Source organism: Triticum urartu, chromosome 1A, assembly GCF_056163025.1.
Source record: "Triticum urartu cultivar PI428250 chromosome 1A, HENAU_Tu73, whole genome shotgun sequence".
Lineage (NCBI taxonomy): Eukaryota > Viridiplantae > Streptophyta > Magnoliopsida > Poales > Poaceae > Triticum > Triticum urartu.
This window is the reverse complement of record NC_141873.1, coordinates 573,661,641-573,685,703: the sequence shown is the minus strand read 5'-3', so window position 1 is coordinate 573,685,703 and position 24,063 is coordinate 573,661,641. Positions and strand designations below refer to the sequence as shown.

Here is a 24,063-nt window from a genome sequence, read left to right as displayed (position 1 = left end):
AAAGGTGAGCACAAAAACAGAGAGTTATAAGGGTCTCATATCACTTAGGAAAAATGGATCTTACTTCCAGAGCTTCGTATAGTCCATCTTTGCCAATAAGCATGTCGTTGAAGTGTTTCACAGTTTGACCTTTCTAGAAGCAAATCCTTGGCGTTACTGTGGGTATGGATATAGCTCCAAAATTGTTGAAGTCTAGACAACGAACCTAAATAAAGAACAAGTAGAAGCACTCTTGATTATGTTGAAAGAATGAAAAAATAACAATGATGTTGTTTAACCAATTAACCAAACAATGCATTAAAAAAGAAACGAAAAGAGGACTTACTGCCAGGTGGTATATGCAGCCACCCAATGTTGTTGTTATCTGTTTCTCCTTTTTCATATCTTTCTGATACTTCTTTACATAACACATGCCCCAATCATGCACAAAGCTACACCGGTTGAGGTTTCTGAGATTTGATACATCCACTAGAGCTCCCATATACTTTGTGCTAGGTTTGGTGTTGGATGTAGGGCACAGAAATGTTGCAAGGGCAACTGTCAAGAAGCACCGAATATATTCTTCATTTGATAATTCTTCAGTCAATAAATTGTTGCCAAAGAAACTTATTGAAGGCACTTCTGTTAGTCCAAACAAGGAGAGAAACTCTGTTTTGCCAATCTCCTCATCAAGTGTGTTGATTGGGGTACTCCCTGTTGGTATTCCAAGCACCAAAGATACCGCTTCAGCATTGAGAGGAATATATTTGCCTCTGAGCACAATTGCTTCATCTGTCGTGCTGACATTGTCGGCGATCCACTAAGCGAATGGCCTAGGGACATGACAGTCATCAACTTCAAGCATGTATCCGAATCGAGCGTTCCTCACAAGCTCCATTCTGTAATTGCTTTTGCAAACACTATCAACTATCTTGGCGAAATACCCAATGCTAAACCTGCTATACGCACTTGCTCTTCCTTTATTCAAACATTGTTGGGCTGCTCCCATCTGAGTCCTTGACCTCTGATAATTAACCAAAGAACAAAAAGTTAAAATTTGTAACTCAGTTGTACCAAACAAAAAAGTACTTGGATGATTACACGCTACTATATAAACAAACCGATGGCGTGGTAGGTGAAAGATGTTAATAGAAATAAAAAACAATTTACCTTTATGCTTTGCTTCTTCAAAACATTCCTCCTCTCCTGTTTCCTCACATCACTCTTTTGCAGCTGCATAGAAAGGAACAAAAAAGAAAATTTAGGCTCTTATAGAACAGATTGTATTAAAACAAAAAAGAACTTATGATGACAAAAAAAGGCATGAAAGCGTGAAAAAAGTTTTGTGTGGTGAAAAAATGATTTACCATATTTCTAATACCATCAATCAACATTCCATCTGATGCTTCTGTTTCAGTTAAATCAATATTAGAGTCCTCAACTTCGGAAACATTGCCATGAAAAGTTTGGTCCATGTCTTCAAGGTCGATATTGCTCTCTGAATTTTGACGGTTGGTATCTCTGTTTACATCCCCCTGTAGAAATAAACAAGAATTTTGAAAGAAAAATAGTCAACTATCAACTGAGCAAAAAAAACTATCATTGCGCGTAAAAAAAAAGAGGATGTTAAAAATGCAACATCACACTAATATCATTATCCAACCATGATAAAAAAGAGAGATTCTGCCTGCAGTTGGATGATAAGTTACATGGATAACATATAGCCAAGCTAGAATGGATATCCAGTAACCAAATTCCAACAGGTATCAGTGGTGACATGCTACAGACCGATGTGCAGATTTGTTCCAATGCATGCAAAGTGACATTCAAAATCAAGACAGAAAAATAAACTGAAAGTGTATTGCTGCTGCTTGCAGATAACTAATTCTGAAATTGGGGAACATAACAGTTAGTCAGCTAATATATCAGTGACACCCATGACAAGAATGAAACTAGCAAGATGCATATATTATACAGCCAATTAGAACACCCTAGTTAGGTTTGTTTGATTTAGTTTCAACTATAAAATTGACACTGTTTGTTATACCCGAAGCTAACTGAGAAAATAGAAGAAGCATGCATGGTCTTCCATGAATGAAAAAATTTAGTCTGTACACTGAGCATCAATCAAACAACAAAGCACAGGGGCAAAAGAAAAACTCCTAGGAGTAGTTTATAATGTGCATGAATGAACAAATTCAGTCTGTACAACAAACGCACTTTTAAATTCAGAAAAAAATGAATGAAGTCTGTGTCTCCAGTACTCAAAATTTTCACCATAAAAAGCCCCTCCTAGGGAGAAGCACTTAAAATCACACCACCTGCCACATAACCACGGTCTAAAAAATGTTCAGAAATGCTATGGCACTCTGAATCTAACAAATTCAGACTTAGTGTACAATTTCTCTAACAGATTCAGACTCTTGTCAAAATAGAAAAATCCTCACTCAATGAATTAAAATCCTCGTCCCCCTTGTTGTCCAACCACCTATTCGAACGTGACCTACACAAAAATCACCAGCGAGCCGACGCATTCTACATTCCAATTCACGGCGCAGAGTTGAACAAAGCGGAACCACAATGAAAATGGCGGCGCTGAGTTGAACAAAGCGTGAGGTGGAATTGGTCTTACTCGCGCGTGTGCCATGTGTTGTGTGTCATCGGTGCAGAGATTGGGGTCCCTGCCGATGGCGGACGGCGCGTCGCCTGTGCGGAGCTCCTGGACGGTGCAGACGGCGGGGGCCTTGTCGGGCGCGCGGAGCTCCTGGACGGTGCAGACGGCGGGGGCCTTGTCGGGCGCGCGGAGCTCATCGACGGTGCAGACGGCGGGGCCCTTGTCGAGCGCGCGAAGCTGCTGTACGGTGGGGATGGCGGGCGGCTCGTCGGCGGCGACATCGCAGGCCATCGTCTTCGACGTACTCGCCCCCGTCTCTCCCCAGTTCTCTCTTCCACCGATTCAAACAGTGCTAGCCAAAAGAGACAGAAGCACAGCCACACAACCTGTGTTATCCGTTGTGTACTTTGGACATCTTGCACAAAAACCCTCCAAAAAATAATAATATAGTTGACTTCAAAAATTGACCATTATGCTCCTACAAAAAAGGTTGTTTCTGTAAAGTCATACACGAGATAGTACCATGTAAAAATATTTGATATTATTTTAACAAAAAATTCATGTGATTAAAATTGTATAATAATTATGTTAATAAAAAATAATTATTATACAATATTGATCACAGAAAAAAAACTAGGGGTTAGAAAAAAATAAAAATGCAATTATATTAAAAATCAATGTAGAAATCCTTTTTTTGTTACTGATTTCATGAAAAAGTACATTGTAAATTTTATTCGATCAAAAAGGGAAAAAAAATATGGTTGATTTCATGAAAAAGCAACTGGTTGAACCGGTCCTCAACAAACACACACAGACAAATCCAAAGCTGCAAGTCGATGCTCGGTTAGCAACTTGGGCTTGTACAAAACAAACTGCTCCCCCTCCTCTTCAGTTGCGGCTCGAAAGTAGACTTGCAAAAACTAGGAGTCCACGACAAAACACACACACACCCCTAGTTGCGAGTCGATGGTCGGCTTGCAACTAGGGTCTGTCGACAAACACAAACACTTTCCTAGTTTGCGATCCTAGTTTGCGAGTCGATGGTACACGAGATAGTACCATGTAAATTTTTTTGATATTATTTTAATAAAAAATTCATGTGATTAAAATTGATGGGGACCCCTCGACAAACACACACACACCCTAGTTGCAAGTTGATGGTTGTCTTGCAACTAGGGATCCTCGACAAAACAAACACACACATGTGCCCCCCCCCTAGTTGCTTGTCGATGGTCAACTTGCAACTGGGGGTCGTCAACAAACACACACCCTCCCTAGTTGCGAGTTGATGCTTGACATGCAACTGGGGATCCCTTGACAAAAAAATAGACACACACACACACACCCTAGTTGCGAGTCAATGGTCAACTTGCAACTGGGGACCCCTTGCCAAAAAGACACACATACACACACACACACCCCTAGTTGCGAGTCAATGGTCAACTTGCAACTGGGGGTTCTCAACAAACACACGTACCCTAGTTGTGAGTCGATGGTCAACTTGCAACTCAGGGTTCTCAACAAAACACACACCCTCCCTAGGTGTGAGTTGATGCTTGACATGCAACTGGGGACCCCTTGACAAAAAGAGACACACACACACACACACACCCTAGTTGCGAGTCAATGGTCAACTTGCAACTGGGGACCCCTTGACAAAAAGACACACATACACACACACACACCCTAGTTGCGAACTCGGGACCCTCGACAAACACACACACTGCCCCTAGTTGCAAGTCGATTGTCGTCTTACAACTAGGGACCCTAGACAAAACACACACACACACACATGTGCACCCCTTAGTTGAGAGTCGATGGTCGTCTTGCAACTAGGGGCTACGACAAACACAAACACCCCCTGGTTGCGAGTTCATGGTCAACTTGCAACTAGGGGCCACGATTAAAAAAAGACACACAAACACGCACACCCCTTAGTTGCAAGTCGGTTGTTGACATGCAATCGGGGACCCACAACAAAACTCAATAAACACGCGCAACCCCTAGTTGCGATTCGATGGTCAACTTGCAACTGTGGGTCCTCAACAAACACACACACCCTAGTTGCGAGTCGATTATCAAACAATGCGAGTCGATACTTGACATGCAATTGGGGACCCGTTGACAAAATGACAAACACACACACACACACACACACTCTAGTTGCAAGTCAGTTATCGACACGCAATTGGGGACCGTCGAGACACACACACACACATCCCCTAGTTGCAAGTTGATGGTCAACTTGCAACTGGGGGGCCACAAATAAAACACACATATAGACAGACACACCCCTTAGTTGCGAGTTGATGGTTAACTTGCAACTGGGGGTCCTCAACAAACACACACGCCCTAGTTGCGAGTCGATTATCGACATGCAACCGGGGACCCACGACAAAACACACACACCCTTAGTTGCGAGTCGATGGTCAACTTGCAACTAGGGGTCATCAACAAACACACACATCCCCCCCGGTTGCGAGTCGATGCTTGACATGCAACTCGGGGCCCCTTGACAAAATGACACACACACACACATCCCCTAGTTGCGAGTTGATGGTCAACTTGCAACTGGGGGCAACAAATAAAACACACATATAGACAAACACACCCCCTAGTTGCGAGTTGATGGTCAACTTGCAACTCGGGGGTCCTCAACAAACACACACACACACACACACCCTAATTGTGAGTCGGTTATCAACATGCAACTGGGGACACACGACAAAACACACACACATACCCTCTCTAGTTGCGAGTCAATGGTTAACTTGCAACTAGGGGTCGTCAAACAAACACACACATCTCCCTTAGTTGCGAGTCGATGCTTGAGATGCAACTGGGGACCCCTTGACGAAATGACAAACACACACACACACACACACACACATTACAAGTCAGTTATCGACATGCAATTGGGGACCCTCGAGACACACACACACATCCCCTAGTTGCGAGTTGATGGTCAACTTGCAACTGGGGGGCCACAAATAAAACACACATATAGACAAACACACCCCCTAGTTGCGAGTTGATGGTCAACTTGCAACCGGGGGTCCTCAACAAACACACACACCCTAGTTGCAAGTCGATTATCGACATGCAACTGGGGACCGACGACAAAACACATACACACACACACACCCTAGTTGCGAGTCGATGGTCAACTTGCAACTAGGGGTCGTCAACAAACACACACATCCCCCCAGTTGCAAGTCAATGCTTGACATGCAACTCGGGACCCCTTGACCCCTTGACAAAATGGCACACACACACACATCCCCTAGTTGCGAGTTGGTGGTAACTTGCAACTGGGGGCCACGAATAAAACACACACACGCGCGCACACACTCTAGTCGCAAGTCGGTTATGGACATGCAATTGGGGACCCTCGACACACATACATACATCCCCTAGTTGCGAGTTGATGGTGAACTTGCAACTGGGGGCCACAAAAAAACAAATACAGACACACAACCTAGTTGCGAGTCGATGCTTGACATGCAACTGGGGACCCATTGACTAGACGAAGCCTAGACATCCCTTTTTTGACGATGTTCAAGCTTGTAGCAACCATATCTGGCATTTTATGTATCCATAAAAAAATTGAAAAACAAAAAAATATATTAAAATAGGTATCTATAAATGTCCCATGTGTTGTACGAAAAAAAGTTCCAAAAATGAAAACAAAAAGTGGCACAAAAATGAAAACTAACGACCAGCAACAGATGCGGAAAAAAAAGATAGCCCGCAATAATCGCTGCCCCAAAAAAAGAAAGCCCGCAAAACAGGCGCGGCCCAAAAACAAAAAAATGTACACCCAGCAAACACGGCTCAAAACAAACAAAAAAAGAAAGACCGCAAAACAGGCGCGGCCCAAAAACAAAAAATATACACCCCGCAAACATGGGCCAAAAAAAAGCTCACCCCGCAAACATGCGAGCGCTGCGAGCGAGCATTGCGATCGTTGTACCTGCGTTGAATAAAAAACAGTTAGATGTGACATCCTTAAAAAACATCTAGATGTGAATTAGTCGTCTGTCTAGGACGCATCTAGATGTGACATAATTATGTCACATCTAAGATGATGTCAGCCTGTTTGTATTCCTCCTGATCGATCTGTTTGTCTCTCGACAATTGTTTGTCCCGCACTTCCCCCGCTTCGGGCCTGGTTATCTTGTTTCTCGCTTCCAAAGGCTGGGCCGCACCCGTGAACCTCCCGCACCCCCCTCCCCCATTCCCCTCTTTCCTGGGCCTGGTTGTTTGTTTGTTTGTGGGCTTAGTTGTTTGTTTGTAGGCCTTGTGCCAGTCCATGTCTGGGCCAGGGGTACTTTTCTTGACAGACAAGCTTGTCAAAAAAAGTAGTCAAAAAAGTGGACATTCTTTTGCCAGCTGATGATCACAGCTATCCTGCCACCCCCACCCCCCAGGTCCCTCGCCCCACCCCTCCCCGATAACCCTTACCTCTAGTCCCTCGCCTCCATCCATTCCATCCCCTTCCTCCCCCGTTCCCCTACCACAGCCGCCATGGCTGGATGAAGAACATGCAAAAATGGAGATCTGAAGAAAAGGAACAGAGCAAGATGCAGCAGGGGACAAGAATGTCAGGCGGTGGTACCTCTTCCCATGGTTAGTTACTTCTTCCCTGATTTCCTTCTTCTGAAAACACCACCGAAAAGATCAGCGTGTTGGTTGCTTGTTCCAGTCTTCATGGAACAAGAAAAAAGATTGATTGATCTGCTGACAGAAAAGAAGATAACAGGCATGTAGATCAGTGCATAGCAATAATTGTGTCATCAGGCTTGTAGGATCAGCTAGATCCAGTGTGTGCAAGTGCGTAGATGTGCTTAGATTTCAGATAACCCAAAGAAAAGACCGAAAGAAATTAAAGAACTGGACAGCAAATCTTCCTTTATGCATTTACATTCAGGTTCTGCATGTGCATACAGTGTTTCATGAAGTTATTTCGTTTGGAAAAACAGAGTACCATTTTGTTTCTTGAACTGAAAAAAGAACAAGTACCAATTTCGTATACAAACATATGTGTGATGGTGACTAACTAACAAGAAAAAAATGACTGCAGGTCATCAATATAACTTTGCAGAAGACACCATTGGTACACAGGCAAGTGTTTTAACTATGTTTTACCTCATGTTTATGAAATTCATATGAACCAGGAAAAAAGAGGTGGATCAAAAAATAGGTGCTTACAAAAAAATGTATTTATATTTGCAGCTTGGACAATCCCAATATCCTGGAGCATTGTTTGATCCCAGTCTATTTGGAATGCAAAACAATAGAGCAAGTTTTGTGCCGATGTTTTATCCCTACTCATTTCTTCCCCAGGTTCATGGGCATCCTTGCCCCCTGACCAAAAAATTGTACAAAAATGCTTACTATAATTGTTTGATGTTGTGTGTCAGAACTCAGAACTCAGATATTATGTTTCGTTAACTATGTATGCAGGGGATGACTTTTCGTGCTACCTCAACAAATGCTCTGGTCGGCCAGTCTGTTGGTAATTTTGCGCAGCAGCATCAGCCCCCTGTAAGTGCACCCATTTCACAAGAATGAAAATCAGTTAAAAATGTAATGTTTCTCTCCGTTATTCTGTAGAGATGAACTATATCCAAAATATAAAAAATATAAAAGCTGTTCAATGTAATGCAGGGGCTACCTTCTGGTGCTACCTCAACAAATGCTCCCGTTGGCCAGTCTGTTGCTAATTTTTGGCCGCAACATCAGCCCCCAGTAAGTACACCCCCCTGTTCACAAAGAAGAAGAATCATTAAATCATTTGAAAAAAAATACAAAATGTATTGTTTCTCTCTGTTAGTCTGTAGATATGAACTGTATCCAAAATATAAAAAATGAAAAAGTTGTTTAATGTAATGCAGGCAGGAGGGTTAAGTCAAGGATTAGGCATGAACATGTCATATACAGAAATGTTGCTCGCTGCTGATTGTGAGGTAAAATATGTTTTGTGCTTGATATAAAAGGAAGGAGGTTAAAGAATGGCTTATCTGTGATATTATTGTGCAGGCTGCTTATTTGGGATCACCCCACACAAGCTGCTATCCTGTTGGTGCTGAGGTATGACCAGCAACCTTGAAAAGAACACACATGAACAAATATGTTAGTTTTTTTAAATCATTGTGCAATAGAAAAAAAACATGCATCTTGTTAAACTAGTTGTCTCTCTGTTTATGTGCAAAACATGTGCAGAACGAGACGTTCATGATAACTGGGCGAAACTCAGACTTGAACCAACAAACTGAGATGGGGGATCCTACATCAAACAACATATTTGAAGACAATGAGAATTCAAACTGGGACAACTGCTTGTCTGATGCCTATCATCCTACACCATCTGTGAAAGCTTTGACATGGAAAGATACTGTCCCAACTCCTGGTGCAGAATTTATGGAAGCTCTTGGGATGTGTGACAATGACAATGTCATTGATGATGATCCGCTGAGTGATGAGTCGAACGATGAAACAACTGCTTTCGATAATGTGCTTGCGGTCTCTGAAGAATGCGCTGATGTAGTTGTTGTTGAGGATGAGATTCAGCAGACTGAAAATGCAGCAATGGACAATGATCATGTGAGACTGACCCCAGATGACATAGACAACTTTCTTGAGGAAGATGGTATTGCTGCAGAACAGACTTCAAGCCAACAGGTCAGAAGCCTACATGTGCCACAGATGGGCATGGTATTTGACACGTCGAATGCAGCCCTAGCATTTTACAACCAATATTCTTCCATCAGTGGATTTGCTGTGAGAAAAGCATCAAACTACCGTGGGCAAACTATCCCAGGAGGCGGTGAGTCTCGGTGCATCTTCAGATGCAACAGGGCGGGAAAGGTACTTGATGAGGAGCAAAAAGAGGCCCAAAGGAAAAAAGGCAAGAAAAACGGCAAGAGAAAACTGGCAGGGTACCACCAGAGAAGACAAGGAAAGGAGGAGGAATGCTATTGACATAACAGGTTGCCAAGCTAAATTAGTTGTCTCAAAGAGGAACGACAGGTGGTTCATCACAGATATGAATCTCGAGCACAACCACGAGTTGAGTCCGCCGGAAGAGACCAAGTATTTGAGATCCCACAAACATATGACAGAGGAAGAAAAGTTGTTTGTTCGTACATTCAAATCTGTGAAGATGCCCACAAGAAAAATCATGGCCATTCTTGAATATTTACGACAAGGCCCACTACCTTACACAAAAAAGTTTGTTAGTAATGTGAGAGCATCCATGAGAAAGGAGAATAGTGGCAATGACATGATGCAACTTCTGGACTACTTTAGGGGCAGACAAGCGGATGATTCAAGATACTTTTACAAGTTCAAGGTTGATCCGAAGAACCCAAGCAAGGTCCTATGCATTTTTTGGGCAGACGGATATTCAAGGAAAATGTACTATCTGTACGGTGACAGCATAAGCTTTGACACAACTTACAAGACCAACAAATACAATCTTCCCTTTGCTCCCTTCGTTGGTGTTTCTGGACATGGGCAGAATTGCTTGTTTGCATGTTCCATCATTCAAGATGAGACGATTGACACTTTTGAATGGTTGTTTCACACATTCCTTGACTGTATGGGTGGCAAGCAACCCGCGACGGTCATCACAGACCAAGATGCATCAATGAAAGAGGCTGTGCCTGCTGTGTTCAACCAGTCCAAACATAGGAACTGTTTGTTTCATGTCAAGAAAAAGGCAGAAGAGAAGTGTTGCAGGACTTTTGTGAGTAAAGGTGATCTCCATGCAGACTTCACTGACATTGTGCACAACTCCCTCACAGTTGTGGAATTTGAGAAGCTATGGCAAGAGATGGTTGAGAAGTATGATATTGGGAGCGTCAAATATTTCAAGATAATGTGGAAGGAAAGGAGAAGATGGGTCCCTGTCTACTTCAAGACGGATTTTCTTCCATTGATTCACTCCACCTCTCGTAGTGAAGGCATGAACGCCATCTTCAAGGACAATGTAGCGTCAACTTACAATGTGATGAGCTTCATGACAGAATACCAAAGAATCTCAGAACGGATAGAAGACATGGAGAGGGAGCAAGACTCCAAGACTAGGACGACACAACCAACGTTTTGGGTGCACAATGAACTTGAGGTACAGGCTGCGCGGATGTACAACCGGCAAATCTTTTACTTGTTTCAGAAGCAAATGAAGTTTGCTGCTAACCTCCATGTGGATGTCATCGAAAATGGCTCAAGATATGAAGTTTACAGGTCAAGGATGCTTGCTGAGAAGGATTTCAGGACGCGCCGCTATCTAGTGCTTGCAAACATCAACCATGGAGATTTTGCTTGCATCTGTGGGAAGTTCCAAAAGGACGGAATTGTTTGTGCACACATACTAAGAGTCCTTTAACAGTTGAACATATCTGAGCTACCAGAGAAGTATTATCTGGAAAGGTGGAAACCAAAGGACAGGAAGTATGTGAGGCACAAACAGTTTAATATACCAATGGAGCTGACTGAAGGAAGTCGACATATGAGGTACACACTTCTCTCCAAAATGCTGAATGAAATGGCTTCCGATGGTGCACGAACGAACGAGAAGTACTTGTTTGTGGTCAGAGAGGGTGAAAAAATATTTGTTGGGCTTGAAGAGATGACTAGAGCAGATGAGTTGAGAGAGCTCCAGGCAAAAGGGATAGTTCAACAAGAAGTCCCTGAGATACAAGTACCTCATCCTGATGGTTACGATACCTTACAAGACCCAGATGTTGCAGCTTCTAAAGGACGTCCACGTGGCCGATACCGCACAGTCAGAGAGAAGTTGCTTGCAAAAAATCATGGATGTTGCAGCCACTGTAACAGCGGGGAACACACTATAGCTACTTGTGAGAACCTGCACATTCCCAAGTCCAGGTTCCAGAAGCCAAAGGCGAAAGCAGCAAGCAAAAAAACTACAGGTTTGTTGTTCTTGGTTTCATTAATTCATTAATTAATTTCCCCATGTGTGTGCGCCTGACAACAAATAGAAAAAAAATGTTTCCCTGTGTAACAGGTGGTCCTAGTGTCGATGTTGAGAAAGAAAGTGGTGCTAAACGTCAGCGAAAGAAGGCGCCTAGCGTGGAAGTGGGAGGGATGCTCTAGTGAAAAAAGACGACATGGACAACACAAATTTGAAAAACACATTATAACTTTGTTGTAATAAAATTAGACCATGTGTTACCTGGAAAATTATGATGGCCAAGGTGAAAAGATAGGAAAATTGCTTCTCCTATTACTCCTTTGGATTTTCTAGTGTGTATTTGCAGTTGCTCTACTAAACAATTCCGGTGCTGATTTCTTCTCCTTTGTTTCCTTTGTATTTTCCACTGCATTCACGAGGAAAAAAATTCAGAAAAATGGCAGGTGCAGGGGGGAAGAAAGAAAAAATGTACGGTAAAAAAATATAAAAAATGTTGAACATTTATAAATAAAAAATTTATATCACAGGGTACATAGCCTGGCACAACCGCCAGAGAGTGCAAACATTCAGAGAGTGACAATTATAGAGTGAAAAAATGAGAGAGTGTAACTAGTAGAATGGGTGGATGCAGAAACTTTCACCTTGTGATAAGCAAAAAACAAAAAGAATCCTTGTGGTGTGTCTCTCTGCAAAAATAACATGAAGTTGACTTCTATAAGTAGTAAAACTGAGAAGAAGCAATGAGAAAAAAAACTATATGAATTGAAGCAACACCTACCGATTACCTGCATCCCTTCCTTCATTCCTTTTGTTGATGTAGATGACAGAAACTAGTTGGACAGAAAACACATTGAAGAATTGTATTGGTTTAACACATAAAAATGGTGCCCCCGGGAAAACAAGAAAAGGACAAATAAAGTGAGAGTAAAACGAAAATTGCTTTGGGAAGCAAAGAGAACTCTTTTTTGTGACCAGAATATATTGCATGGACGGTAGCACATATTGTTTACACAGACAAGGAGTATTGCCCTTTCCAAAGTATTTGTAGTAGGCTTGCTAGAACAAACAAATAGAAAGAAGAATCTAAAAAAAATCCTATGTAGTTGGCTCTTCATTTGGTCGTCTCTTGAGGACAGTTTGGTTACTCGTTTCTGGTTGCATTGAACTTGGTTGTGTTTTCGCCTGTTGACATAAAAAGAGAGACAATCTATCAGTAGCACCAGGAAAAAATCATTGCCTTCTTTTTAAGTGATCTGTGGCTGTATATGAAAGTAGTGTATGCTTAAGTATAACAAGAAAACAGAAAAGTACCCAATTAGCGCCATTTGAAATTCTTGACAAGTCTTTTGGCTTCTTCGTTGGTGTTGTATGTGCTGAATAGAATGTCGACAGCGAGTCTTACTCTCGCATCCGCGACATCACTCATCTTAAAAACTCTTTGCATGGGGTTCCTTGAGGCCCATGTTTGCATCCACTTCAAAGCAAAAATCCCGCAAGCATCTCTGTTTGGTTACAGACAAAAAAAGAAAGAGAATTTAAAACTGGTGATATTAAGAGGACGAAAAAAGTAGGTATGTTAGTATGGCGAGTTTTCTTCGTACAGATTGTTTTACCTTCCAATTTGCTTTGGCATATTTGGGTAAACTATATCATAATTCCTTAACCCAATTCTTCTCTGATTCGACTCTTCCCAAGTTTTGATAAAAAAATTACCTGCAAAAAATGAAAATTGTTAAGAAAAACACAAGAAAACGATTAGTTGTTACTCTCGCTCACCTCTTTTGTCATTTAAAAAAATGGAAAAAGAGAGAAAAGTTGTCATCACCATCATATCTCTTATCTGCATGTGGTAGGGCAAGTTCCCTTCGTATACTGAATCAAGAAAAATAAACTTTCTTGCAACAATATCAACGACAAACAAAAACCAGTGCTCCCTATGAATTGATGGGAAGAAGAGCTGCATTTTTAGTGACAGTTTGTAAGAAAAATGAAAAGCAATTGAACACATGTAATGCACAGAAAAGCATAAAACAAAAAAGGGGATGGTGAGGGGGAATACATAGACGGTCGCTTTCATGTAGGGCGAGAGCTTTTCCTGCTCCATCAAAGGTAATAAGTGCTCTATTCCTCATAGCCAACCTTGCTCCCTCGTTTCCCCACTTCTCAAGAAAGTACTCCTTGAAAAACAGAAAAAAGCCATTAGATGTAAGTGCTGAGTGTACTAAGCTAGGGTAGTGTTTGTCTTCATTAGCCTTTCTACTCACAGAGACTGCTGAAGAAGTAATGCTTCTTTGACTGTCTTGGGTGGTTATTTCTGAATAGTATGCGGCAGAAGACATTGATAACGTAGGCTTCTACATGACCATTTGCATCGAAAGAGTCGCCTAGCTGTCCTAGTGATACCATTGTTCTATCAATGATCACAACCCACTTACTGCAAAGTGACACAAAAAAAAGAAAAACATAAACGTGAGACACATAAATTTCGCTTTGCTTAGTGTGAGACACAAAAAATAAAAAATGAGAGAAAAAGAGAGAGCACAAAAACCTCCTATGTGGTTCAACTTTGCTTAGAAGCAGAATTTTTTTGTGTAAATCAACCTCATGTTGCATAAGTGGCCCTCTGTCAATGTAGTCATAGAGCGAGCATAGGAACTTGCTTGGATTTATGACCCTTTTTGGAGGCAAATTCTCTTTACTTCTTGAAGAACTTGAGTCACCTAAGGTGATCTTGGTATTGTATAGCTTGTCTGATGTGTTTACCATATTACTGCATGATTCACCAAACACCCTTTCTCCAAGAATTTTAACCTCTGGAGACAACTGCAAACATGAAAAATTGAGTGAAAGAAAAATTATGGTTAGTTAGTGCGACATGCAGAAAATTTCCTTTTAAAAACACAGAGAACTGAAAAAAGACACAAAAAAAGGTTTGGTTGGATGTTTTACCGCTAGCCCATCGGTGATTGGAATTGGTTGCTCTCTAGTGTCGTACTGTTCAGCATATTCATTGTAGTTATCTTGAAACAACCTCTTCCCAATTATTGCAGCTTTGGAGTAAAACTGTGAGTGACAAAAGATTAAGAACAGTGTCAAAACACTAGCGTATAAAAAAAGCAAAAACTGTAAACAGTAGTAAAAAAAATAGTAGTCAAAACAGTACTATGGAGCACCTTCTTGTGCTGTTGTGATGAACTTTCAGGGGCAGCAATGTTGGAGAAATCCATTGGTGAGTAACAAGTTTTTGCATTGTCCCAAGTGGTCGTCGTGTGTGCAACAGGAGATGTCTGTTTTGGTGTGTTGGCAAAATAAAATTAAAAATGTCAGTTGCTTTGTATCAAACAATTACATGAAAAAAAATGATTTGACTGAAATAAAACCAAATACATACCAGGTCAATAATGCCATCAATTCCTTGGAGAAAGTCTCTTGACTTGCATAAATCTCTTGATACCGGCTCTCCCTGTGCACACTGTACAGAGAAATTCCCTTGCAGTGTTTCGTCATCCTTGACAAAAACCAGAAAGGTAAATTGTTAATTCTTACTGTACTGATAAACATAATTCTAGGTCAAAAATGTATTGTTTTGTAATAAGCTTGTGCATAAAAACAAGATACACCTGTGAGCAGTATCCCTTGACTCCTTCGATGATTGTGTTTCCTTCTGTTCTTCTTTTAGCATTCTGCCAAATAGAGAAAACTTTGAATGGGTGATTATGTAGCGCAACTAAATAAAAAAACTAACAATGAAAAAAAATGATTTGAGAATGGACAAAAGAAAACAAAACCTCGATCTTGGCATTGTATGTTTTGGTATCCATCCATATTGGTCACCACAAGTCTGGCTCTAATATTTCATTCCCGCAGTCATCAACATCTTCAAGAATCCTACACGTTGGTATGCTATCATCCTCAAAGAAGTATTTCCTCCTTGTGATGTCCAAGGGATGCAAAAAGTCCTGTGGACTTTTCCCTTTTAAATCGGGCATTCCCGGGTTATTATCTGTGACGGAGAAAAAAATCATAATGTGGTGGAAGCTTGATGTGTCACTGGGGAAATCTTAACAAAATTTATATATGTTAAAAAGGAAAAGACAAGTACTACTTGTTGGTGGTAAGTTTATATCTATGTCCAGTTCCTTCTCCTCCTCCTTGTGGTCTCTACCTGAAATTCATATTGATTTGATTGTTTAGGAAAAGAAACAAAAATGTGTAAAAAATCACTGTAGTTGGCATGGGCATGGTTGAAAGTTTTGCAAACAGAAAAATAAATGGACCTTTGTGGATGTTTCCTTCTTCCTGACCCAATGTAGGTGTGTTCCCTTGCTTGCCCTCAAGATGATCTGTAGAAGTATTGTGAAGAGTTTGCTATGTTGAAAAAAGAAAGCTCAAGTCAGCTCTGTATATAATAAAAAAGGACTTGTTCACAAAAAATGGGGGAGTGCTTTTGGTATAAAAATAAAAGTGTGTACCTCTGTATGAAAAACATTATCTTGAAAACCTGAGAAAGATGGTGCTACGTGTTCATTGTATTCCTGCCTTGAATGGATTTCTCGGGCTGTAGTATCCAATACACTTGCAAGATTAGCTGCTAACATGTAACTCAGGCTCGAACTCTTTTCTGGTCCATTGTTTTCACTAATATCTTGTTCCTGAGTGGGTTCATGTATCTTTGCTTGCGTTGTTTTCACCTCTGGATTGTGGATGGGTGCTCCAACAATTTCAATAGTTGACATCTGTTCAAAAAAAGGCCATTGGGTGTGCAAAAGCTGTTAGTTAACAAAAAAAGCGGAACAAATAAATAAATTCATAAAATGTCAAATGACCTCTGCAGCTGGCTCAACAACTTTATTGCGTTCGACATGATTTGACAGTGCTATCGGTGTTGAAAATCCTTCTCCATTCTCAACTCCATGGAAAATTTCCTGCCGGGTTGGTGAAACAGTGGATTAACACAAGAAAAAAGAGTGTAAAAACCACATAAGAAAACCAGAGAAAAAAACAGTTGTTAATGGGCCACAAAATAACAAAAACCTTGATTTTGTCTTGGACCACTACTTTCTGAACTGCTGAGGTTGTGGACTCCTGTGATGTTCTTTTTGTTCTCTTCTTTGTCTGACTATGATCTGAGAGCACATAAATAATTATTTTAACACAAAAAATGATTTAAAAAGAAAAGGTTGAATAGGGCACACAAAAAGAAACTTTGTTCATTGAATGAGAAAAACTAGTTATGAGAACGAACCACTATTTATTTCGGTCCCATTAGAATCAAGTCGGACAGTGCTACCAGACAAAATTCCTTCGTTGGTTTGCATGTGCATATTCTGGCTTGACAACTTGATAGTTTCTTCTGAGCCACTCAATGAAGAGGAGATGATGTGCAGTGTATCAAGCAACACTTGCTTTGCTATCAAACATGTTCTCAAGTTCTCATCCTTCATGCGCTCCTGGAAATTAAGAAAAATATCTTCCTTGACCTGAAAAAAAATTATTGGACAAAAAACTCAAATAAGAAAAAGAGGGAAAAATTAGTTTGCTTGATGGTGCATGCTACTGTGTCCAAAAAGGTATTTCATATTTTACATTATCTGGAAAAGAGTTCCCTAAAACCCTTTCAATAGCTTTTCTTATGTTTGAAATTTTTGCAGTACTGGCCCATGCAGCATCTTTCTCTGCGTAGCATGTTTCCACCTCATGTTTTATCTGATTAAAAAAGGGAAAAGGAAGAAAAATGGTCCTAGTTGTGGAACGATGTAAGAAAAAAAAAGGTGAGCACAAAAACAGAGAGTTATAAGGGTCTCATATCACTTAGGAAAAAATGGATCTTACTTCCAGAGCTTCGTATAGTCCATCTTTGCCAATAAGCATGTCGCTGAAGTGTTTCACAGTTTGACCTTTCCAGAAGCAAATCCTTGGCATTACTGTGGGTATGGATATAGCTCCAAAATTGTTGAAGTCTAGACAACAAACCTAAATAAAGAACAAGTAGAAGCACTCTTGATTATGTTGAAAGAATGAAAAAATAACAATGATGTTGTTTAACCAATTAACCAAACAATGCATTAAAAAAGAAACGAAAAGAGGACTTACTGCCAGGTGGTATATGCAGCCACCCAATGTTGTTGTTATCCGTTTCTCCTTTTTCTTATCTTTCTGATACTTCTTTACATAACACATGCCCCAATCATGCACAAAGCTGCACCGGTTGAGGTTTCTGAGATTTGATACATCCACTAGAGCTCCCATATACTTTGTGCTAGGTTTGGTGTTGGATGTAGGGCACAGAAATGTTGCAAGGGCAACTGTCAAGAAGCACCGAATATATTCTTCATTTGATAATTCTTCAGTCAATAACTTGTTGCCGAAGAAACTTATTGAAGGCACTTCTGTTAGTCCAAACAAGGAGAGAAACTCTATTTTGCCAATCTCCTCGTCGAGTGTGCTGATTGGGGTACTCCCTATTGGTATTCCAAGCACCAAAGATACCGCTTCAGCATTGAGAGGAATATATTTGCCTCTGAGCACAATTGCTTCATCTGTCGTGCTGACATTGTCGGCGATCCACTGAGCGAATGGCCTAGGGACATGACAGTCATCAACTTCAAGCATGTATCCGAATCGAGCGTTCCTCACAAGCTCCATTCTGTAATTGCTTTTGCAAACACTATCAACTATCTTGGCGAAATACCCAATGCTAAACCTGCTATACGCACTTGCTCTTCCTTTATTCAAACATTGTTGGGCTGCTCCCATCTGAGTCCTTGACCTCTGATAATTAACCAAAGAACAAAAAGTTAAAATTTGTAACTCAGCTGTACCAAACAAAAAAGTACTTGGATGATTACACGCTACTATATAAACAAACCGATGGCGTGGTAGGTGAAAGATGTTAATAGAAATAAAAAACAATTTACCTTTCTGCTTTGCTTCTTCAAAACATTCCTCCTCTCCTGTTTCCTCACATCACTCTTTTGCAGCTGCATAGAAAGGAACAAAAAAGAAAAGTTAGGCTCTTATAGAACAGATTGTATTAAAACAAAAAAGAACTTATGATGACAAAAAAAGGCATGAAAGCGTGAAAAAAGTTTTGTGTGGTGAAAAAATGATTTACCATATTTCTAATACCATCAATCAACATTCCATCTGATGCTTCTGTTTCAGTTAAATCAATATTAGAGTCCTCAACTTCGGAAACATTGCCATGAAAAGTTTGGTCCATGTCTTCAAGGTCGATATTGCTCTCTGAATTTTGACGGTTGGTATCTCTGTTTACATCCCCCTGTAGAAATAAACAAGAATTTTGAAACAAAAATAGTCAACTATCAACTGAGCACAAAAAAACTATCATTGCGCGTAAAAAAAAGAGGATGTTAAAAATGCAACATCACACTAATATCATTATCCAACCATGATAAAAAAGAGAGATTCTGCCTGCAGTTGGATGATAAGTTACATGGATAACATATAGCCAAGCTAGAATGGATATCCAGTAACCAAATTCCAACAGGTATCAGTGGTGACATGCTACAGACCGATGTGCAGATTTGTTCCAATGCATGCAAAGTGACATTCAAAATCAAGACAGAAAAATAAACTGAAAGTGTATTGCTGCTGCTTGCAGATAACTAATTCTGAAATTGGGGAACATAACAGTTAGTCAGCTAATATATCAGTGACACCCATGACAAGAATGAAACTAGCAAGATGCATATATTATACAGCCAATTAGAACACCCCAGTTAGGTTTGTTTGATTTAGTTTCAACTATAAAATTGACACTGTTTGTTATACCCGAAGCTAACTGAGAAAATAGAAGAAGCATGCATGGTCTTCCATGAATGAAAAAATTTAGTCTGTACACTGAGCATCAATCAAACAACAAAGCACAGGGGCAAAAGAAAAACTCCTGGGAGTAGTTTATAATGTGCATGAATGAACAAATTCAGTCTGTACAACAAACGCACTTTTAAATTCAGAAAAAATGAATGAAGTCTGTGTCTCCAGTACTCAAAATTTTCACCATAAAAAGCCCCTCCTAGGGAGAAGCACTTAAAATCACACCACCTGCCACATAACCACGGTCTAAAAAATGTTCAGAAATGCTATGGCACTCTGAATCTAACAAATTCAGACTTAGTGTACAATTTCTCTAACAGATTCAGACTCTTGTCAAAATAGAAAAATCCTCACTCAATGAATTAAAATCCTCGTCCCCCTTGTTGTCCAACCACCTATTCGAACGTGACCTACACAAAAATCACCAGCGAGCCGACGCATTCTACATTCCAATTCACGGCGCAGAGTTGAACAAAGCGGAACCACAATAAAAATGGCGGCGCTGAGTTGAACAAAGCGTGAGGTGGAATTGGTCTTACTCGCGCGTGTGCCATGTGTTGTGTGTCATCGGTGCAGAGATTGGGGTCCCTGCCGATGGCGGACGGCGCGTCGCCTGCGCGGAGCTCTTGGATGGTGCAGACGGCGGGGGCCTTGTCGGGCGCGCGGAGCTCCTCGACGGTGCAGACGGCGGGGGCCTTGTCGGGCGCGCGGAGCTCATCGACGGTGCAGACGGCGGGGCCCTTGTCGAGCGCGCGAAGCTGCTGTACGGTGGGGATGGCGGGCGGCTCGTCGGCGGCGACATCGCAGGCCATTGTCTTCGACGTACTCGCCCCCGTCTCTCCCCAGTTCTCTCTTCCACCGATTCAAACAGTGCTAGCCAAAAGAGACAGAAGCACAGCCACACAACCTGTGTTATCCGTTGTGTACTTTGGACATCTTGCACAAAAACCCTCCGGAAAAATAATAATATAGTTTGGTTCAAAAATTGACCTTTATGCTCCTACAAAAAAGGTTGTTTGTGTAAAATCATACACGAGATAGTACCATGTAAAAATATTTGATATTATTTTAACAAAAAATTCATGTGATTAAAATTGTATAATAATTATGTTAATAAAAAATAATTATTATACAATATTGATCATAGAAAAAAAACTAGGGGTTAGAAAAAAATAAAAATGTAATTATATTAAAAATCAATGTAGAAATCCTTTTTTTGTTACTGATTTCATGAAAAAGTACATTGTAAATTTTATTCGATCAAAAAGGGAAAAAAATATGGTGGATCTCATGAAAAAGCAACTGGTTGAACCGGTCCTCAACAAACACACACAGACAAATCCAAAGCTGCAAGTCGATGCTCGGTTAGCAACTTGGGCTTGTACAAAACAAACTGCTCCCCCTCCTCTTCAGTTGCGGCTCGAAAGTAGTCTTGCAAAAACTAGGAGTCCATGACAAAACACACACACACCCCTAGTTGCGAGTCGATGGTCGACTTGCAACTGGGGTCTGTCGACAAACACAAACACTTTCCTAGTTTGCGATCCTAGTTTGCGAGGCGATGGTACACGAGATAGTACCATGTAAATTTTTTTGATATTATTTTAATAAAAAATTCATGTGATTAAAATTGATGGGGACCCCTCGACAAACACACACACACACCCTAGTTGCAAGTTGATGGTTGTCTTGCAACTAGGGATCCTCGACAAAACAAACACACACATATGCCCCCCCCCCTAGTTGCGAGTCGATGGTCAACTTGCAACTGGGGGTCCTCAACAAACACACACCCTCCCTAGTTGCGAGTTGATGCTTGACATGCAACTGGGGACCCCTTGACAAAAAAATAGACACACACACACACCCTAGTTGCGAGTCAATGGTCAACTTGCAACTGGGGACCCCTTGCCAAAAAGACACACATACACACACACCCCCCTAGTTGCGAGTCGATGGTCAACTTGCAACTGGGGGTTCTCAACAAACACACATACCCTAGTTGCGAGTCGATGGTCAACTTGCAACTCAGGGTTCTCAACAAAACACACACCCTCCCTAGGTGTGAGTTGATGCTTGACATGCAACTAGGGACCCCTTGACAAAAAGAGACACACACACACACACACCCTAGTTGCGAGTCAATGGTCAACTTGCAACTGGGGACCCCTTGACAAAAAGACACACATACACACACACACACCCTAGTTGCGAACTGGGGACCCTCGACAAACACACACACTCCCCCTAGTTGCAAGTCGATTGTCGTCTTGCAACTAGGGACCCTCGACAAAACACACACACACACACATGTGCACCCCTTAGTTGAGAGTCGATGGTCGTCTTGCAACTAGGGGCTACGACAAACACAAACACCCCCTGGTTGCGAGTTGATGGTCAACTTGCAACTAGGGGCCACGATTAAAAAAAGACACACAAACACGCACACCCCTTAGTTGCAAGTCGGTTGTTTACATGCAATTGGGGACCCACAACAAAACTCAATAAACACGCGCAACCCCTAGTTGCGAGTCGATGGTCAACTTGCAACTGGGGGTCCTCAACAAACACACACCCTCCCTAGGTGTGAGTTGATGCTTGACATGCAATTGGGGACCCCTTGACAAAAAGAGACACACACACACACACACCCTAGTTGCGAGTCAATGGTCAACTTGCAACTGGGGACCCCTTGACAAAAAGACACACATACACACACACACACACCCTAGTTGCGAACTGGGGACCCTCGACAAACACACACACTCCCCCTAGTTGCAAGTCGATGGTCGTCTTGCAACTAGGGACCCTCGAAAAAACACACACACACACACATGTGCCCCCCTTAGTTGAGAGTCGATGGTCGTCTTGCAACTAGGGGCTACGACAAACACAAACACCCCCTGGTTGCGAGTTGATGGTCAACTTGCAACTAGGGGCCACGATTAAAAAAAAGACACACAAACACGCACACCCCTTAGTTGCAAGTCGGTTGTTGACATGCAATCGGGGACCCACAACAAAACTCAATAGACACATGCAACCCATAGTTGCAAGTCGATGGTCAACTTGCAACTGGGGGTCCTCAACAAACACACACCCTCCCTAGTTGCGAGTTGATGCTTGACATGCAACTGGGGACCCCTTGACAAAAAGACACACACACACACACACACACCCTAGGTGTGAGTTGATGCTTGACATGCAACTGGGGACCCCTTGACAAAAAGAGACACACACACACACACACCCTAGTTGCAAGTCAATGGTCAACTTGCAACTGGGGACCCCTTGACAAAAAGACACACATACACACACACACACCCTAGTTGCGAACTGGGGACCCTCGACAAACACACACACTCCCCCTAGTTGCAAGTCGATGGTCGTCTTGCAACTAGGGACCCTCGACAAAACACACACACACACACACATGTGCCCCCCTTAGTTGAGAGTCGATGGTCGTCTTGCAACTAGGGGCTACGACAAACACAAACAGCCCCTGGTTGCGAGTTGATGGTCAACTTGCAACTAGGGGCCACGATTAAAAAAAAGACACACAAACACGCACACCCCTTAGTTGCAAGTCGGTTGTTGACATGCAATCGGGGACCCACAACAAAACTCAATAGACACGCGCAACCCCTAGTTGCAAGTCGATGGTCAACTTGCAACTGGGGGTCCTCAACAAACACACACCCTCCCTAGTTGCGAGTTGATGCTTGACATGCAACTGGGGACCCCTTGACAAAAAGACACACACACACACACACCCTAGTTGCGAGTCGATGGTAAACTTGCAACTGGGGACCCCTTGACAAAAAGACACACATACACACACACCCCACTAGTTGCGAGTTGATGGTCAACTTGCAACTGGGGATTCTCAACAAACACACACACCCTAGTTGCGAGTCGATGGTCAACTTGCAACTCAGGGTTCTCAACAAAACACACACCCCCCAGTTGCAAGTCGATGGTGGGCTTGCAACTGGGGACCCTCGACAAAAAGACACACTCCCCCTAGTTGCAAGTCGATTGTCGTCTTGCAACTAGGGACCCTCGACAAAACACACACACACACATGTGCCCCCCTTAGTTGAGAGTCGATGGTCGTCTTGCAACTAGGGGCTACGACAAACACAAACACCCCCTGGTTGCGAGTTGATGGTCAACTTGCAACTAGGGGCCACGATTAAAAAAAGACACACAAACACGCACACCCCTTAGTTGCAAGTCGGTTGTTGACATGCAATCGGGGACCCACAACAAAACTCAATAGACACGCGCAACCCCTAGTTGCAAGTCGATGGTCAACTTGCAACTGGGGTCCTCAACAAACACACACCCTCCCTAGTTGCGAGTTGATGCTTGACATGCAACTGGGGACCCCTTGACAAAAAGACACACACACACACACACCCTAGTTGCGAGTCGATGGTAAACTTGCAACTGGGGACCCCTTGACAAAAAGACACACATACACACACACCCCCACTAGTTGCGAGTTGATGGTCAACTTGCAACTGGGGATTCTCAACAAACACACACACCCTAGTTGCGAGTCGATGGTCAACTTGCAACTCAGGGTTCTCAACAAAACACACACCCCCCAGTTGCAAGTCGATGGTGGGCTTGCAACTGGGGACCCTCGACAAAAAGACACACTCCCCCTAGTTGCAAGTCGATT

The 24,063-nt window shown here is 42.0% G+C and overlaps 3 protein-coding genes and 1 pseudogene across 4 annotated transcripts; 1 reads left to right on the top strand and 3 right to left on the bottom strand.

The window, feature by feature from the left end:
- Positions 1–329: 329 nt before the first annotated feature.
- Positions 330–2,958, bottom strand: LOC147992916 (uncharacterized). Its single transcript, XM_087532559.1, has 4 exons — positions 2,612–2,958; positions 1,347–1,514; positions 1,150–1,212; positions 330–1,003 (listed from the first exon to the last, which is right to left on the bottom strand). The coding sequence occupies exons 1-4, from the start codon at positions 2,882–2,884 to the stop codon at positions 800–802; spliced, it is 708 nt and encodes a 235-aa protein (XP_087388685.1). The 5' UTR covers positions 2,885–2,958; the 3' UTR covers positions 330–799.
- A 6,369-nt stretch (positions 2,959–9,327) lies between these two features.
- LOC147992915 (protein FAR1-RELATED SEQUENCE 5-like) lies at positions 9,328–11,808 on the top strand (annotated as a pseudogene). Its single transcript, XR_015615420.1, has 2 exons — positions 9,328–11,532; positions 11,628–11,808. The product of XR_015615420.1 is annotated as a protein FAR1-RELATED SEQUENCE 5-like (transcript).
- Positions 11,809–12,502: 694 nt separating this feature from the next.
- LOC125531620 (uncharacterized) lies at positions 12,503–15,066 on the bottom strand (the record flags this gene model as incomplete). Its single annotated transcript, XM_087541805.1, has 9 exons — positions 12,503–12,716; positions 12,846–13,036; positions 13,148–13,246; positions 13,358–13,492; positions 13,599–13,746; positions 13,805–13,968; positions 14,083–14,357; positions 14,484–14,597; positions 14,926–15,066. Coding segments are annotated over 8 exons (1,263 nt in total), but the record flags the coding sequence as incomplete, so codon positions are not given.
- Positions 15,067–15,943: 877 nt separating this feature from the next.
- Positions 15,944–20,245, bottom strand: LOC125531619 (uncharacterized). The gene is made up of 9 exons (XM_087541801.1): positions 19,913–20,245; positions 18,649–18,816; positions 18,452–18,514; positions 17,628–18,305; positions 17,367–17,507; positions 16,780–17,014; positions 16,569–16,660; positions 16,361–16,459; positions 15,944–16,270 (listed from the first exon to the last, which is right to left on the bottom strand). The coding sequence occupies exons 1-9, from the start codon at positions 20,183–20,185 to the stop codon at positions 15,959–15,961; spliced, it is 2,061 nt and encodes a 686-aa protein (XP_087397927.1). The 5' UTR covers positions 20,186–20,245; the 3' UTR covers positions 15,944–15,958.
- Positions 20,246–24,063: the final 3,818 nt, after the last annotated feature.